Source organism: Pipistrellus kuhlii, unplaced genomic scaffold (assembly GCF_014108245.1).
Source record: "Pipistrellus kuhlii isolate mPipKuh1 unplaced genomic scaffold, mPipKuh1.p scaffold_m20_p_1, whole genome shotgun sequence".
NCBI classification, from domain to species: domain Eukaryota; kingdom Metazoa; phylum Chordata; class Mammalia; order Chiroptera; family Vespertilionidae; genus Pipistrellus; species Pipistrellus kuhlii.
In genome coordinates this window covers 77133991-77152955 of record NW_023425404.1, presented here as the reverse complement: position 1 = coordinate 77152955, position 18965 = coordinate 77133991, and the positions used below count along the sequence as shown (strand labels likewise).

At 43.3% G+C, this 18965-nt stretch overlaps 1 protein-coding gene across 4 annotated transcripts in view; it reads left to right on the top strand.

The window, feature by feature from the left end:
• Positions 1–9571: 9571 nt before the first annotated feature.
• Positions 9572–18965, top strand: part of OPTN (optineurin) — a 57192-nt gene continuing 47798 nt past the window's right edge. For 2 of the 4 annotated variants that reach the window (XM_036452611.2, XM_045585690.1), the window contains exons 1-3: positions 9572–9753; positions 16938–17114; positions 17752–17954. In XM_036452611.2, the coding sequence (XP_036308504.1) occupies positions 16949–17114; positions 17752–17954 (369 nt within the window). In that variant the 5' untranslated portion in view covers positions 9572–9753; positions 16938–16948. Of the gene's footprint in view, positions 9754–15518; positions 15658–16937; positions 17115–17751; positions 17955–18965 lie in introns of all 4 variants that reach the window. The other 2 variants (XM_045585685.1, XM_036452600.2) reach the window with 2 other exon arrangements.

Sequence of the window (18965 nt, the reverse complement as noted above, 5' to 3'; positions counted from 1 at the left end):
TTCTTCAGAGCCCAGGGGGGTAGGAGCTGGGAGTGGGACCCTGCCTGGGGGGATAGGTCTGTAAAACGTGGAAGTTCACCATTAGCAACACCTTCCAGCCAAGCCCTTATCCCTCATAAAGGAAAATGTAAAGCTACCACTAGCCTTTCTCCTTTTTTCTTGTTTCTCAATTTCAAGAAGCCAGGCAGGGAAGTAGAGGGCTATTTTCTGAGCCCCCTCAAAGACTCTAACAAAACAAAGAGAAAGGATTGAAATGCCAATATCCCCTCTCCACCACCAAAGCTCTTTGGCTTCCTTTAGATTTGGGTCAAGTTGCTGGGTCTGCCTTAAGCCAGCGTCACAGCTCTTAATAAGGGTGCTAGTGACCACTCACCCCCAAAACCTTAAAGCTCTGGAACTCAAACAGTCCATTCCAATGGCCCATCCATTTCATTTAGCAGCTGGTCAAAAAACAAAAAGTACTGAACTGCATGTGAATAATTTAAGACAGCATATTAAAGGAGACAAATAAATCTTCAAAATTTTGTCTAACAGAGACTTTTTGACCTTTTCAGGCCAAAAACCTATGAGTTTCCCATTGCCAACTAAGGAAGGTCCAAACCTATAGAGAATTTTTATAAGTTTGAGCCAGTCTGATAAAAACTTTCAGGAAGCAAAATCTCAACAGATTGAGAAATGTTCCAGAGAATGGCAGTTTTGGATTTTATTTTATACACAAGAGGCCTGGCACAGGAAATTCGTGTGCAGGTATGGTCCCTAGACCTGGTCTGCTATCAGGGCCGTCTTCCCCGGCTGCCTGCAGCTGGACCCGCCCGCCTTCCCCCTTTCCCCGCTGCCACCCACCCACCCCAGTTCCCCATTCACCATCAGGTGATGGGAGCCTGATGGCGGGGGGGAGGGACTAAGAGGTCTGCCATTCCTGCCCACTCGCTAGCCCCACCCCTGTCACAGGTCGACCCTATGTGTGGGTTGACTGGCAGGGCAGGGGCCTTGGCTTGGTGCCAACTCATGTCCCCATTCACCATCAGGTGATCAAACCCTGTCAGCTGGCCAGGGAAAGAGACCAAGAGGTGGTCAATATGCCTCATAGTGACTGGTCAAGCAGTCGTTCTGGTTGTTCTGCCATTAGGGTCGATTTGCATATTATCCTTGCATTATATAGGATTAGACGCAAAGGAGGAGACATAAAACGGGGGTTACATGAAAGTCTCTGGTGGTAGATTAAGGGAGCAGGGGAAAGCAAATCTGGGAAACCTTTGAGGTTGAAGAGAGTTAAATGGAGAGACTTCTTTTACATCGGTGAGTATAGAGTTACTGAACCTTTACAGCACACGGATACGGTATTCTGGAAACAAGATAACAACGAGGGGTTCTGTGGTCATCCTGTCGTGGGAGATTGTGCCCTGAGGAGGTCTTTAAAAAGGGATTGTGCTGGCATCCCAAGGGTGTGATTAGGATGTGATTACCTGCCATGGCTCACTTTCAGTTAGGAAGTTTTATGTTCAGACCATCCTATGTGGTTACTTTAGGTCTCTGAGTTTGTAAGGCCCCCCATGCAGGCCTCCGGTGAGCTTTCCAGGGTTAGTATGTGGCCATTTTTCATCCACACCATAAAATATTGGAAAGTCAGAGGGTCAAATGTCACTTAAAGATGTTTGGGCTCAAAGAAAATGAACTAGAAAAAGTGTTTGTAATGAGAAAAGTGGAACCTTACTAAAGAGGCTTTACTAAGTAATGAGTTATTTTTATTTTTTATTTTTATTTTTATTTTTAATAAATTTACCTATATTGCTGAAAGTATTACAGATGTCTGTCTGTTTAATTGTTTGTTTGTTTGTTTGTTTTTTCCCATTGCTCCCTCCACCTCTCACCCACTCCTCCCATGCCTTCACCACACTATTGCCTGTGTCCATGGGCTATGTATGTACACATATAAGTTCCCCTGTTAATCTTTCCTCATCCACCTCCCCACCTCCACCTTCCTTCTGAAGTTCATCAGTCTGTTCCATGCTTCTAAGTCTCTGGAACTATTTTGTTCATTAGATTTCACACAGCAAAATATCAGAACGACCAGTTGACCAGTTGCTATGATGCAAACTGTCCACCAAGGGGCAGACACTCAATGCAGGAGCTGCCCCCTAGTGGTCAGTGCACTCCCAAAATGAGTGGCTGCTCCTGAAGCAGGCCAATACCCGCAGGCCACCCCTCCCCCCACCAATGTATGAATCCTGTGCACCAGGCCTCCAGTATATATATAAAAGCCTAAGTGACTGGCAGACCAGCCCACCAACCCACCAGCTGGTAGCTATGACATGCAATGACCACCAGCAGGCTCAGTGCAGGAGCAGAAACTACAGGCATGAAAATATGGAACAGACTGATGAATCTCAGAGGGAAGGGTGGAAAGAGATTAACCAAAGATCTTATATGCATATTTGAGGCCCAGTGCATGGATTCATGCACTGGTGCAGTCCCTCAGCCTGTCCTCTGGGGATACAGCTGAAACCGGTTCTTTGACATCCCCCAAAGGGTTCTGGATTTCAAGAGGATGCAGGCCAGGCCAAGGGACCCCACCAGTGTATGAATCTATGCACCAGGCCTCTAGTCTATTATATAAAAGCCTAAGCAACTGGCCCACCAGCTGGTACCTATAATGCACACTGACCACCAGAGGGCAGATGCTCAATGCAGGAGCTGCCAAGCTGTGGTGACTAGGCAGCTGCGGTTCTCAGGTGATGCACCTGGAACCAGAGAGGAGGGAGCCCGATTCTGGGGTGAATCACCCGAGAACCACCCTCTCATAAGCTGGGACCACTTGGGGAGTGATGGAAAGCTGGTTTTGGCCTGATTCTCGCAGGCCAGGCTGAGGGAACCTACCGGTGTACAAATCCGTGCTTCAGCCTCTAGTTATCTATAATATAGTATATAGTATACATATATACTCTATTGGTTCTGTTTCTCTGAAGAATCCTGATTAATACAAAAGTAAAGATGTCTGAAATTAAGATAATTTGGCACCTATTAAAATAGGATACCAAGTATAATGAACCAAAAGGAATTCCTATTTTTTCAACCTGGAGGGAAGCTAAGAGATCATTTGTCCCAGCCTCTTTACTTCATTGGTGAAGAGGTCAAGCCCAGGATAATCTGTCTCTTCCTTCCAGGTTGAGCCCAGGAAGCCTGACACACAGGCCTGTGTCCTCCACTACATCATGCACTTCTGCGAAGTGAGACACCTCATTTGGAACAGAAACTGAGATGGAAAAAAAGACAAATCACATGTGTCAACACTGACAGATAAATTACTTAATCAGAAGCAAGAAATATGTAGAAAATGAGGCACCCATGCTATTTCTCACTCCTCAAGCACACAGAGAAGATAATGATAATGCTTTTCAGACCAAGACAAAGTGTGGTAGTGTCTTAAGTGATTATTTTCCCAAATCACTGGTTCTGCCTAATTAATGCTTATCAGAAAAATTCGCTCCAGGAACTTTTAATACTTTTACAGCAAAGCAAGGAAACAAAGACTTAATGTGTAATCTATGCTCTGTTTTGACTTAGTAGAAAAAGTGCCAGGGACTAAGCTGTGTATATATAATGGAAAAGGAGTAGGAAGTAATTAATAAGAAGTAGTAATATGTTATCTGTATTTAATATTCACAGAGGACCAACCATCACCTAAAGGATAAACACTGGACTTTTTCCCAGTGAGTTTACTGTCTCACAATTTAAAGACGTGGGACAAAGGAGAAGAAGGAAGATTACCACTCCCACCCCCAACACACACACACACACACACACACACACACACACACACACACACACACACACACACACACACACACACACTGCACACACACCACACACACCACGTACACAGACACACACACACACACTGCACACACGTTGTGCTCTGATTTTTCATAAAGCAGAGCATTGTTCCTCCACCGCAAGATACTTTGCTGAGGCTGCAAATTGGCAGTAGGTTAGACCCTAAGCCAGAGGCTTTCTGGTGGAAGCCTTTACTATTGTACACTCCTCACTTTTCACACGAGCAGTGGCCAGACATCTATAAGAGCAAAGTGACCTGTTAGAGCTTATACAGGTAGCCCATAAGTCACTTTTATCATTTAAAAATTGAATAAATTTTTGTTTGGTAATTTCTCCTATTTATTTTTTTATAATATAAAGTACAGAAAAGGAGACTTTTTAAACTATGTATGAAAAATGTCATGAAGGTGACCTCCATTTTCTGCTTTGCAAGCACAGGCTCTTTCTATGGCATTTTCTGCGGTGCCTCTTATTCTATCTGGCTCCAGCACTTGAGTTTCTTCCCGAATGTTGTCCTTAGGCTGCTGGATAAGCCTGGACTTTAATTCATGCACCAACTGCATCTTATATGGGTTCATGTGTTTGCATGCACTGGAACAAAGTCCGTGAGATTCCCAGCTCAGGAGACTATCTTCTGAGTGGACTTTCCTGGTTCTTCCTGAATGCTCCACTGCACACACTCAGTCTTTCCTGGGCATGTACTAACTTGATCTCTAGCTAACTTACAGACCCCTAATGCTAACTTATAGACCCCTATTACTGGAACATTGAACCAGGTGACTTATTGCTGGCTTTGTGGGTGGATTTCTGACATGGAAATAGAGTGTTCTCTGCTTTAGAACAATGGAGTGCTGATCCTCAAAATAAAATTCAATTATCTTTATGTGTCACTTCATTGTGAAGTTTTCCATACTAAATTTCCAGGGAACAAATTTTCAAAATCTGGGGGAAAAATAAATTTTAAAAAAAAGTTAGTGCCAAAAATGTTATTAAATTTTTAAATGGGAAAGTGATTTATGGGCCACCCTGTGCATGCTCTAGTCTGAGTTCCACTGTAATGATTTAGTTATTAATAATAGGAAAGGCACAAAGGGGAAAGCCAAACATTACAGGCCTGCCAGGAAGTCGCAACTCTGCACTCCCTCGGGAACCGCCAGCCTATTTCCTGCTAAGCCCTGGGTGACAGACACAGGCCAGTAAAGTTGGGATGACGTTGGGAAGGTACTTGCCTGTCAGTCAAACCCAGGGACAGAGACGGTTGGCCAGAATGGCATGGCCACTGCAAATATGCAAAAATTTGGTAATACATCATCTCCTAAACAAAAAAAAGTCCTCTCTCTTGTTGCTCTGTGTCTATTGGCTTGTGGCTCATTCTTGGCTTCCTTGCATTCCTCATGTTTCCTTTATAGCCATGTGGCCCTGTGACCCCACCCATGATGGACTAATGGACTGCAGCAGAAAACATCAGCTGACCTAGCCTGATGCTGACTCGAGACTACTCCAACATGGACAGGAAACTCTGGGCATTTGCTTCTGATTTTAGCTCTACTGAAGCCTCAGCTACACTTCCTCAGTTACTGGACAAAGAAAAATGGGACCTTGGAAACTCAGGGTTGTAATTCCACAGAAATAAAAATCACTCAGTCTCCTGTGCAAGTCTCAGAAGATTCTTTTTTTTTTTTTTTTTTCAGGATATTACATGAATTCCACTCCCACTGGCAACTGGAGGAGATGAGACCCTCTCCCCTCTACTAACACCTGTTTCCAATTTGGGTAGGTGTATACACAGGAACCGAATTGCTGGGACATGTGGTTCCTTTTTGAGGAACCAATCCTCAGAATACGTGGAATCCATGGTAAACTGAATCTAACTAAAATTCAAAGAAAGCCCAGACCCAACTCAGCTACAGAGGCCCAACAGAGGAAGGAGCATACGATTATTTACTGCCTGCTCTAGTTTTCTTTTTGGTGTTATTGCAATTCTATTGAAGTATATACTTTGCATGCCAAAAAATTCATCAATTGTAAGTGTACAAATCAGTGATTTTTAATTACGCAATAGAGTTGTGCAATCATCATTACAATCCAGTTTTAGAATATTTTCATCACCCCCAAAATATCCTTGAGTTCATTTGTAGTCAAAACCACTCCCAGCCCCAGGCAACCACCGGTCTGCTTCTGTCTCTCTTTGTTTCCATTTTCCAAAACAATTCCTCTCTATGGAATCACAGTATAGGCAGATCTATACTATAGGTAGATCTTTTGGATCTGGTGTCCCGAATGTGAATATGAATTTACTAGCTCAAATGTTCATGAAAAATATCACATATCTTTGTCTCTGCCCAGCCCATGGAGGAGTGCAGGGAAATCCATTGTCAGGCCTCACTGGGGCTTGGTGTGGAGGCTCTCCTTTGCTAGGCTCATGTGAGAATCCAGGAGGGCTTATGGTGCCATTTGGAATCAGAGCTGTTTATTCTTTAGCCAATTAACTTTAATGCTGATATCATCATTACCCAACATTCAGGTTCTTCAAAGGAGTAGGCATCTTGCTCTGTTATTTCCAACGACAAGCCTGTATCTGCCAAAGCTGTGGGACCAGGTTTCCAAGATCCAATGGACGCATCACAGAGCTGAGTGGTGCTGAGAGCTTGCCATGAGTCCTGGTGTTATAGGGGCTGAGGCTTGAGTCCCTGATGCTCAGGAGACCACCAACTCCTAACCCTTCCACTCTGGAGGAGTCCCTTTGTCCCTTCTACTGCTGTGAAAGCCCCCACCTCATCCTGCCTCTCTCCACTCTTTCCTAGGACAACTGGGATAGGTGATTTATTTAGTAAGGATGGCTCGCTCTGAAGACTGTAAGAAAAGTTGGTCTTCTAAGAATCCTGAAAATGTTTTTGAGCTGTTCTCTCCAAACATGGGGAGTTAGGGAGTGGGAGGAACACAGAGATCATGAAACAAATATCTCACTAAATACTCTACCACACTGCTTTGTATTCAATTACCACAAAGTCACATGGGTAGACAGCTAAAAGCATTTATAATTGCAGTTTTCTTAGCTGCACTTAGAGTCCATGTACTCACAGAAGTGTGAGAGGAAGGAGACACTGCCGTAGGCTATTCAGGCTAGAAAGAGAGCTGGCTCTAACACTAGCAACTAACAGAATGCACCAGTCATTGTTCTGAGCGTTTTACACATATTATTGTTATTGGTGATGTGTCCTCCATGTCCCCCACCTGTTGCTGGTGGAAGTGAGCTCTTTGGGCGCTGTGGGAACAAGAATTTCCAGAGGCCCCCACAGGAGGATGAGGTGTCGTGGAAAGCCTTATTTCTGTAGAATTAAACCCCTGAGTTTCAAGGTCCTATCTCCCACCGTCCCATCAGGGAAGAAGCCCCATTTTTTTCTTCAGCAGATCTAGGATTAAAGCCACTGTCCAGATTTTTCATTCCATATTGAAGCACAGTCCAGTCCGGCATCTGGCTGGCTTCGCTTGTGTTCCTAGCTGCAGTCCGTTGTGTGTGTGAGGTCATGGCCATGCAGCTTCTAGTGCCACATGGCAAGGCTAACATGGGTCATGGAACAAGTGAGTGAAAGGAAGCAGGAGCGAAGCAAGAGGAACAAGAGAGAAAGCCCTTCTGTCTGTGGCTTATGTATTTGTAATTTTCGTAAGCTTGCATTGGGGTCCACTTTCCTGGCCAATGATCTTTGTTCCCATGTTACACTGACAAGCAAGCATCTTCCCTGTGTCATCCTGATGTCACTGGGCATGCTCCCATTTCTCTTCCCCCGGTGATTGGCAGGGAATGGGCCTGTGGTTCCCTGAGGACTGTAAAGTTGCAGCTTCCTGGTGAAGCGGCCCAGATGATCATGCTTACAATGTTTGACCTCCCCTTTGCTCTCTTCCCATTATTAATATTAATAACTAGTTATTATGCTGGTACCATTATTCCTTTAATCCCTGCAATGACTTTAGGTAGTAAGTGCTGTAGATCCATATTCCTTATTTAAAGCCTTTGGGGCAAGCTCAGATTCAGAATTGTTTGGATTTTAGCAAGGCAACACATGCATGATACAACTTAACTTCCCAAGAGGGTCTGAAGCACCCTCATACAAACTAATTAAAGTGCCTTCAGTGAAATAGATAATCACAAGATATAAAGACTGTATAAGGTCTATATTAGTTTAGGTCAAGTTTTGCCTTCAAATGAATTAATAAAGGCTTTAGTTCCCAAACTTTTTGGATTTTAGACCTGTATTATAGCTTTCATTTAACAGATAGAGAATGAGGGACAGCGTAGGTAGGTAGGTAATTTGTCCAAGGTCACATAGCTAAGAAGTGATGGGGCCTTAAGGCTATGGAGCAAGTTGTTGAGGAGAAAACTACTTTGAGCACTTTCTCTAGCAGAAACTCACTTCCAACCTTCCCCCCTCTACAGCTGTGGCAGCCAGCCTTGTGTATGACCTTCCACCCTCCTCACCCTATTCCCCAGCTTCTCTAATATTTATCTTATCTCACCTTAATATGGTTTAAAATAGCAAAAAGCCCAGTGGAGTGTGACTCGCCCAGGCGCCTCCTACAAGCCAAGGGGGGGACCCTCGGGAATTGGATCTGGGGGCAGGTAAGACGTGTTAGCCACCCTACCCTGTTCCGGGGTTAACTTCAGGGTGGAGTGAAGGCAAGTCGCCCTGGAGTAGGCAGTCTAGATAGCAGGAAGCTGAATCCCACCGGGATGCCAGGAAAAGGAATCTGTCTTTTCTCCTTTGCATTAGGATCCAACCCCAAAGCCCCGCCTTCCGTGTCCTTCCAACCAGTGAGCAGCATAGACATGCCACCATTAACTGCTTATTCCCACTGAGTTCAGCAGCATCAGCTCCTTCATTCATAAATCAAGTTCTTCCTGGTAAGACGTACTTCTTAGACTTCAACACAAACTGGCTCCCAGACCACCTGGGACCCGCCCTGATTTCTGTTTTCTTGTCTTGTTTGAGATTCTGTTGCCTGCGGATGCACAGGTTGTGCCGCCTTGGCCAAGACTTTCACACACACACACACACACACAACACACACACGACACACAACACACCGTGATCAGATGCCTTCTGTGCCCCTTGTCCTCATCCTTGCTCATTCATCTCTGCTGGCGGTGCTTAGGATCCAATCTAGGGCACTTCCCCTCCTTCCTCCTCGTCTTGTTTCCTCCCTTTTAAATCTGTCTAACCCAGAGGCATCTTCCCCGCTCCTGTCTAGTAGATCAATCCAGGTCAGTCAGGTAACCCCGCTCCCTGGGGCAGCTGCAGCATACGGGTGTCAAAGTTGGCCTGCTCCCAAGGAGCAAGTGCCCAAGCAGTATCCTGTAAGCTTTTTGTTTTTAAATAAAGGTATATTTTAAGAAAATTGGGTGGAAAGCCACGCATGCTCAGTTAACTATGTCCAGATGGAAGACTTTTAACAGAGATGGAAGTTTTTCCAAAGATGCCTGGGACCAACCTCTTTCACAGGACCCCCCACACACACACCCGCGGGGAAGACCCAGTCCGCATGTTTGGTTTAATTAATAATTTATTTTAATTAACTTCATCCGTCGCGGTCACACTGACACCTAGGCGGTGGCTCTGGGTCCTCGCCCTGACCCTGAGAGAGCCTTAGGGTGAGGTCACTGCAGGGGGCGGGGCCTCCGGGCGGAGCCTATTCCAGGGCGGGGGCGGGGCCTGAGGCGGGGCAGGGCCTGGAAATTCCCCGGTGGAGACCGGCGCCCGCGCGACGGGCAGTCAGCTGAGCGCCGCTGGGCGGAGTCGAAAGGGTTCCCGACGGCTCGAGGCTCCCCGAGTGCCGCCGCCGCCGGTCTGCATCCCGCCCGGAGCCCTCCCCCGCGGGCACGATGCCGAGGAAGCCGTGAGGAGCGGGGCGAGAGCGGCGCCGGTGAGCGGGCGGGGGGCCGGGTTGGGTGAGGCGGCGACTCCGCCTCTGCCCAGGAAGCTCTCCCCGCAGCCGCCTTCCCGGCCACCCGGAGCCCGGAGGGGTGCGGGGGTTAGGGGTGGGTGCCCCTCCGGTGGGAAGGTGCCCAGTCCTGGCGGGTCCTGACCTGGTGGGAAAGGGCAGCGGGCGGGAGTCCCAGAGCGCCCTTCCCCCCTTCTCCTGGCCTGGCGAGCTGCGGGGCTTACTCTGCAGGTCGGGAAGGTGGTAAAGGTTGACTCCCTCAGGCTGGGAATCATTAAACAGCCAGTTCCTCGTTATAAGGGAAGTGGTTAAGGGTACCCTTTTGGAAGACATAAAAACTAAAATGTACTCTAGCTTCATGAGATAGCCCAGAACACTATAGAACCAGTGACCTCTCCCTAAGGTAGTGGGATACTGAACAGCTCAAAGGAGCCTTCATAAACCTTAAATCTTCAGAGAGAGAGAGAGAGAGAATATTTTATGTGACAGGAATTGTTTTTACTGTCTTAAGTGTGTAAGCTGGAGGCAGTAAACATCCCTAAGAAAATGAAACCCAGATTCTGGTTTGCTATCTCCACCAAGAAAACTGTTGTATGAAATGTATGCCACAGAGCTGTTTAAAAATGAAATAAAAACCGAAACTGTAGTGATGGTAGGGCATCAAGAGCCTCAGATCTGAGCAAGTGGCACTAACAAGAACCACCTTGCTCTTTGCCTGAGGGGGCAGGGGGGCTGGCTAACCCCCAGGATGGGCCCAGTGTGGAGTGGAGTGGAGAGATCCAGGACAGAGGCCAAGGTCAGAGTCTGCTCCGGAATGGACTAGGCAAGTAAAGTTTAAATGTAACCCATAGAGAAAGAACAATCATCGGAGTCTTTGGGGTGATCCATCTGTTTTCCTACTGGGCCAGTTTAACTATTCTTTATGTATTGTGAATAACTTTATAAAATAGTATCTTTTTTGTAATTGACCTCAATCTTATGCTGTGAAATCCAACTAAACCCTCTAATTCTTGAAAGGAATTTGTCACCGTATTATCTTCCCATGGAACCCCCTCCCACCTCTTTTAAGTAGAACTAACAAATGGGTACTCTCTTCTCCAAGCCCTGCTTTTTTGTGAATTTTATAGAGATTTGAGCTGTTCTATATATTCTTTTTTTAATATATTTTATTGATTTTTTTTTATAGAGAGGAAGGGAGAGGGATAAAGAGTTAGAAGCATCAATGAGAGAGAAACATCGATCAGCTGCCTCCTGCACACCCCCCACTGGGATGTGCCCACAACCACAGTACATGTCCTTGACTGGAATCGAGGAGCCCCTCAGTCCGCAGACCAACGCTCTATCCACTGAGCCAAACCAGTTAGGGCTCGAATTATTCTTTGGAATCTATAGAATAGTAAATCCAAAGAAAACGAAAATAAATTAAACTTTGTTTTTTGAAAATAAAATCTATTTCAAACGGAAAGAAAATAAGTTTTATTATAAGTTTTCATTGTTTTCACTTTGATGTGTGTATGAGGATTGAATAATAGAATATGTGTTATGAAATGACATCCAAGTACTTTTGTAGTGATATAAAAAAAAAAAACAGCACTAATTTTCAAAGTAACTTTTAAAAGTTGAGTTTAAAAATCTGGAAATGAGTGCCATAGAACTGTAGAAAAACTAGAATGCCAGGTTGTCATGTACACAGCAGGAAGTGTTTTACTAGTGTTAGATTTTAAAATATCTTATTAAACTGTATTTTCATTTCATTTCAACAAACATTTACTGAGAGCCTGCTGTGTACCAGTCTCTAGGAAGAATAAAATAGAGATCTTGGCTTATGTTTGACTGAGAGATGGACTAGCATCTTTGCTTTGCAGAAAAGGGCCGAGGAGATGGAACACTCAAAGTGCTATTGGGTGCTCAGAGGAAAGAACATCTATTTGAGCTGAATATTGAACTGTCCAGTGGGTGTTTGCCAGGGCAAAGGCGGGCCAGTATTTCAGGCAGAGGGCAGAACACATACAAGGGTACAGAAGCAAAAGAGTGCAGGGAATTGTCCCTGAAAGCCTGTATTTATCTTGCTCAGGGCTGGAACTCTGGTATGGGAAGGATTTTAAGCAGTCAGCTGAGCACATACTAGAAAAGAAACCATGGAGGAAATGAGGCTGAGGTGAAAAGGGATGAGAGTCACCTTGTAGGAGGCTATGAAAATTCATTCAGCAATTATTTGTTGAATCCCCAAATGTGTCAAGTTGTGTTCTAGGTGTGGTGGACACAGCAATGGACAAAATAGGCAAAAACCCTGTACTCTGTGGAGTGCAATGTTGTTGTAGTCCAGACAAGACAAGAAGGGCCTGAGTTAAGCTGGTGGGATGGAGGGAGGGAGGGTGGGAGTGACAGCACTAATATGTTAGACTTTGGGGGAGAGAGAATGGGAAGAATCAATCCTAGGTTCCTGCCTGGGACGATAAGGTAAAATCTATTTCCATTTTCTGTATGTTAGCAAACTACAAAATCAGAATACCAGTTCTGTCACAGAAAGTGAGGCTTTTTTTACCCTCTTTAGTAGGATACAGTTTTTTCTTTTTCCAGGATGGTGATGGGTTTAGTTGATCTCATCTTGGAATCTTACTCGGCCTCCTTGTGAATCCAAACCAGAATTTGCCCATAGCCAGCTATGGGTCTCCAATCAACAAGTACATTTTTATTCTTTAAAACTAATTTATCCTCTTGATGACAGACTCATAGAGAACAGACTGGGGGTGTAGTGAGTAAGCAAAAAAGAAAAAAAAGGGAGAAAACTCATGGACATGGATAACTGATGATTTATTTCCGCAGGGCAGGAGGGGCGGGGGAGGGGGAAGTGGAGGAGGGTATGGGGGATAAATGGTGATGGAAGGAGACTTGATTTGGGGTAGTGAACACACAATACAGTGTACAGATGGTGTGTTGTGAAATTGTGCACCTGCAATCTATATAATTTGGTTAACCAGTATCACCCCAATAAATTCAATATAAAGGAAAAAAAAACTAAGTTAATCACTTGGAGATTGAACCTGTGAGTACTTAATCAGCAAATCTGGAGAATCAGCCACACCAGGGTTGAAGCCTGGGCTTATTCTGTATATGTCTCTTGGTCCAATGTCCAGTGGGTGGAAGTCAGTATAAAGCAGATTTCAAAATGACTTTCTGATAATTAGAGTTATCCTGTAATAGAATGAGCAGTTTCCTGCTAAGGTCATTGCTCATTTTTTCCTATCATTGAAATCATTCAAGCCTGGTCAAGACATTCTTGCACTGAATAAAGGAATTGGACTGGATCATTTTTAAGGCCACCTCAGGAATGAGATTTAAGCTCATGCCTACAAAGTCAAGTCATTGCTATAATTACTTGACCTCTGAAATTAAGAACGATAAAAATATATAATCAGGAATTCAAATTGCAGATCTGGGAATTAAATCTAAGAGATTTTGCTTTGGATCTTACACTTTCCAACTAGTTCTCATTCTTTCTCATTGGCAAAATCTTGACAAATCTGTCCTAAATTAATTCACCTTTTTGTAGTTAAATATCACCTTTGCTTACAAATGACACAATTTCAGGTGCACAATTTCAGATCCGGATTATATGGCTTTTAATGAAAATTTCTGTTATTAGATAGAATCTTGGAATAAATGGGTTAGTTCACATTTCCATAACCTTTGAAGATGTGTGCAAGGATTTCTGATGCATCTCTGTATTTGCTTAATTGAAAGTAGCTCAAGGTAATGTTAAAAACAGAGAATTCAGTATCCTCTACCAGTAGACATTTCCCATATGCACTGCACTGTGTTAACTCCTAATGAGGCCCTCCAAATATTCTAAAACCATAAAGTGCCCTTTGAATCACCAAAACTGATGAAATTGCTTTTAGTAAAAAATTGATAATAAATTACATGCTTGTAATTTTGGTTTTTACATGCTTATGTTCAGCATATGTAGTAACTCTTCATTTACTATGACATTTGCATTACCAAATAAATTTTCCTAACAATGCTGGGTAATGAAAAGTTTAACTATTATAGGACAGGCACATGTATTACTAGAGGCCCAGTGCATGAATGTTGTGCACTGGTAGGGTCCCTAGTGGCTGCCAGCTGCTAGCTGGGTACTCCCTCTTTTCCCTCAGTCACCTGCCACAATCACCACCAGCCAGGGCCTCCCTCCTTTCCCCCAGCCACCTGCTGCTGGCCAGGGCCTTCCTCCCTTTCCCTGGCCAGCCCCTCCCTCTGGTCGAACTCCTGGACTGGAGGACTCCCAGTCGAAGGGACAATTTGCATACTCCGCTTTTATAATATAGGATTAGTGAGAGGGGTGTCACAGCCGTGAGAGTGTTAGGGTGTGCTGAACAGTGTGGGTTGAACTGTGATCTTGCTAGATGGTTTAGAATACTTTTTGAGCTGAAACCAACTGTTGATATAATGATAATTATTTGCTAGACAAGACAATAAACCATGGCAAGAGGCCAGGTGACTTCTAAAGGTCACACATCTGGTTAGTGGCACCTTGTATTTTTACTAGTGTCTCCTTTGTATAACCCTGCCTTTTTTTCTTGGTGTCTTGAAAAAGTGAGAAGCATCAGTGTAACCACTAGAACCACTTTAACTGTATTATGGTTATGTCCTAAAGCTTGGTAGAGGTATAAAGGAAAGGAAAGAAGGAAAATACCTGCCCAATTTTTTTAAGGAAAATCTCTGTTTTTTTCTCTCTCCTTCTTTCAACTCCTCTCCTCTCCTCTCCTCTCCTTCCCTCCCCTCTCCTCTCTCTTTTTTTCTTGTAACCCTCTCTTGGAAAAAACATTAAGAAGAAATGTGGGCATATAATACAATGAAACCTAACCCATCTACAGACATCTTAGACACTTTCAAAAAAAAAAAAAAAAAATATATATATATATATATATATATATATATATATATATATATATATATCTTTATTTATTTTTTATTTTTTTATTGCCCTGACTGATGTGGCTCAGTTGTTTGAGCATCATCCCATGCACTGAAAGGTTGCCAGTCGATTCTCAGTCAGGACACATGCCCAGGTTGCAGGTTTGTCCTGGGTCAGGATGCATATAGGATGTTTCTCTCTCACAATGTTTCTCTCCCTCTCCCTTCCTCTCTCAAAAAAAAAAAAAAAAAAAGTCAATAAAAACATTTAAAATATTTTTATTAAGTTTTTAGAGAGAGAGGAAGGGAAAGGAGATAAATATCTATGTGAGGGAAACATCAATTGGCTGCCTCCTGCATGCCCCCTGCCGGGGATCGAGCCTGCCAACCAAGCATGTGCCCTGACCAGGAATCAAACCAGCAACCTTTTGGTGCACAGGACAATGCCCAACCAACTGAGTCACCTAGACAAGGCAGTAAAAGCCCATTTTTATGAAATGTTAGCACCAACATCATTCCGTGCAAAAGTGAATTTTATAGAAAGCCAGAAAAACTGGTGTCATTCAAATTTTTATCCAAATTATTTCATGCAAGATAACGTAGATTATTTTACTTGGGAAAACAAAAGCAGTCCATCTAGTCACGTGATGCTGAGAGGGCACACTTCAGCATTATTCCTCTTTTCTAAATGAATTAGTATGTGTACCTCACAGATGCCTTCAAAAGGCTCACAGTTGAATATTATTCTTTATTAGTGTTTTTTTTTACCTCCTGAAATTGCTATCCTAATTACGGAATTCTATGAGAATGCCTTGTGTTAGCTGTCTTAGAGAGAAGTCACGAAGGTGACAGTGTCATGAGGCCTGCTGTCCCATCAATAGTAGCACCATCTCTGATTACCTACAAGCTCCTTCAGACCAAAGGCAGGTCGCCAGCCTCTCAGTTCCAGGGAACCTCCAGAGAGCCCAGGTATCACCTCCTGTTGGGTTGGGAAGGAGCGCTGCCTGCAGTCAGTGTGTAGCTACATTTTATGACATGGACACAGAGAGAGTGCTCATAGATGTTACAATATAGTGACAGATCAGATGGTGCATGTCTCTCTCCTCAGCTTCCAGTGACTGATTCACTGACTCTGCAGTTCTTCATGAAGTGTGAAAAAGAAAATGTTTGCCTAGGCTGGCCAGTGTTGCTCAGTGGTTGAGTGTTGACCTATGAACCAGAAGGTCATGATTCGATTCCCAGTCAGGGCACGTGCCCCAGTTGCAGGCTTGATCCCCGGTGTGGGGCGTGCTTGAGGCAGCCAATCAATGATTCTCTCTCATCATTGATGTTTCTATTTCCCTCTCCCTTTCTCTCTCTCAAATCAATAAAAAAATATATTTTTAAATGTTTTCCTATAACATGTAGCCAGTTATTAGAAGAGATTTCTATGTTTGCCCAGGTGGTAGGCCATACAGAAGTAAAGTTGGAATATACTTTCCCTTATTTATGTCCACTTTGACCCCTCTAAAAAATAAAATGGTATTGAGACATTCTCAGAATATGCAATAATTAGGCAATATTTTCTAGTCTTTTAAGTGGGCTTTGCAAAATATCGAATACCAAGGCCTAAATATTCAGTTGTTCCTTTATCATATTACAGGTCTGGTTTGGAATCACCATTTGTATTTGGTTGTGCCTGTTGTTAAGTGACCTTGGGCGAGCTATGAAACCTCAGTGAACTCAGCTTTGTCCCCAAACAGGTGTATGTTGAGTTTCAGTGAGGATTAGAAACTGACATGTGGGACGGTAACTAAGCATCAAAACTACGTTATTTCCCCTTTTTTCTTAGCCTAAAATATGAAGATTATGAGCAATCTTACTGAGATATAATTCACCCAAAATATGGACATCTGAGTTTAAAGATTTGCGTGGGAAAATCAATTTAATGATACTTTGCCCATGTATATACAAATGGATATCTTGAATGACCTGTGTTAGGATACCTGATCATCATGATATGCCCTTTTCCTCCTCCATATTTCAGCTCCTCGCTGCACCTATATACACAGACATACACATGCACCCACTGAAGCTAGGATATACCTTTTTTTGTTTAAAAGATAGAATCATAAATGTTCAATTTTATTTGGAGAGAAAGTAGACAACTCTTGGGGTACTTACTAGCAATTACTAATAGATTTGGGGGACCCTTGGGGACCCCTTGCAGAGGAGGGACAGCTATTTTTCAGTTTGTAACTTTTTCATAGGAACTGCTGCCATGTCTTACCAACCACTTAACTGCCTGACTGAAAAGGGGGACAGCCCAAATGAAGCCACAGGAAATGGACCCCCCAATCTGCCTCACCCAAACCTGAACACGTTTACGCCAGAGGAGCTGCTGCAGCAGATGAAGGAGCTCCTGACGGAGAACCATCAGCTGAAAGGTAAGCAGCACCTGGCCCCGGGCCCCTGTTCCTCCATTCATCCCAGGCCTTCCGGAGCCTAATCCCTTTGTAATAAGGCTTGTAGGTGAGCTCCCTATTCTCTGATGGTTCCCTGGGGGCGGAAGGAGTACAGAATTTAGCTTTTAGTAAGGCTAAAACTGTTCTCATTACTTACCTTTGGGTACAGGTCAGAATAAAAAACATTTAGCCCAATTAAAAGGCAAAAGAAAGGCTGCTATTATTTCCTTTAGTTCTAAATACTGCCTTGTTAAGAGGAAGGTTTCTCATTTCAAGCCATGGCTTTTGGCAGGTCCAGTGTTTGAATCTAAGAGTCACAGATGTTAGTCTGTCTAGTTAGTTATTCATAGGTATTTTGTGCTATATGGAGGTACCCAAATCAGTTTTACTTTATTGATACTTTTGAGACATTAGACCTGCTAGTCCTGTCTGGAAGCAAAAACCACTCATATTGCTAATCTTCCTTTTTCTGGCTGACTCTTGGGCCCAGACACAACATGGCATCTTTAGATTCAGAGCCTCAGGTTGAAGTGACTTGAGGGGCTGTTTGATTCATTAAATCAAGTCCAATTTGTGTAACCCCCTTGTTGTGTGACCCTTTACTCTGAACCCCATACAGAAGCCATGAAGCTAAATAACCAAGCTATGAAAGGGCGATTTCAGGAGCTCTCAGCCTGGACAGAGAAACAGAAGGAGGAACGCCATTTTTTTGAGATCCAGAGCAAAGAAGCCAAAGAGCGTCTAATGGCTCTGAGTCAGGAAAATGAAAAATTAAAGGAAGAACTTGGAAAACTAAAAGGGAAAGCAGAAAGGTCATTAGAGGTGAGCAGACAAATTAGTTGTGATTTTATTTTATTAATATTTGTAGTGGAATCTTATTTGTCTGGACTTCTAGATCAAACCGTTTATGGTTTAGGTTACATGGGTGTTTTGCATTATCTTGAAAGAAATGTTCTTGCTGAAAAGATTGGTTGCGATTTTAAGGGTCATGAATAATCTCTTATTGGGAGAAAGAAATTTATAAAGCTTTGACCATAATGATTTTAATCAGAAGAATGTTGAGGTTATTATAAATCACTATTTTGTACTCATTATAGACAGACCTCTATAATGGACCTCTGCTTAGAACCGACAAGTGTTACTTTTAGATACAATTCTTTGATATCAAATTGCATTTTTTTTTTTAAATTTACTGTCCTAATCAGTTTAGCTCTGTGGATAGAGCATAGGCCTGCGGACAAAGGGTCCTAGGTTTGATTCAAGTCAGGGGCTCGTACCTCGGTTGCAGGCTCCTCCCCAGCCCTAGCCGGGGCACATACAGATGGCAACCAAATGATGTGTTTCTCTCACATTGATATTTCTCTCTGTCTTTCCCTATCTTTTCCACTCTCTCTCAAAATCAATGGGAAAATATCCTCAGGTAAGGATAAATAAATTAATTAATTAAATAAAATTTACTATTACTCAGGATTTTTACTTATTGACCTTGTCTTTTCTCAGTCTAAAACAAATTCTTTGCTTTAAGTTTTACGTTTACTTTTGAAAAATGGTTTGACAAATGTCTTGCTGTGATAGGTGGTTATATAAGGTTGCCATGTTTTCATTGACTCAAAGAATCTAGGAAATGTGCTCACAACCAAGAGTGGGTGTCAAAGATGTTAATGAAAAAAAGCAAATCAGAAAAGAGATGAAGCCTCTGCCCATATGCTAAAACTCACTGCGAATTATTTGTTTATATGGACATCTGTCCAAGCCTGCAACTTAATAACCCTTTGGAAGATGGAGCCCTGGGTTAACTGAAGGAGGATGTAATCCTGGATATCAGTGATTTTT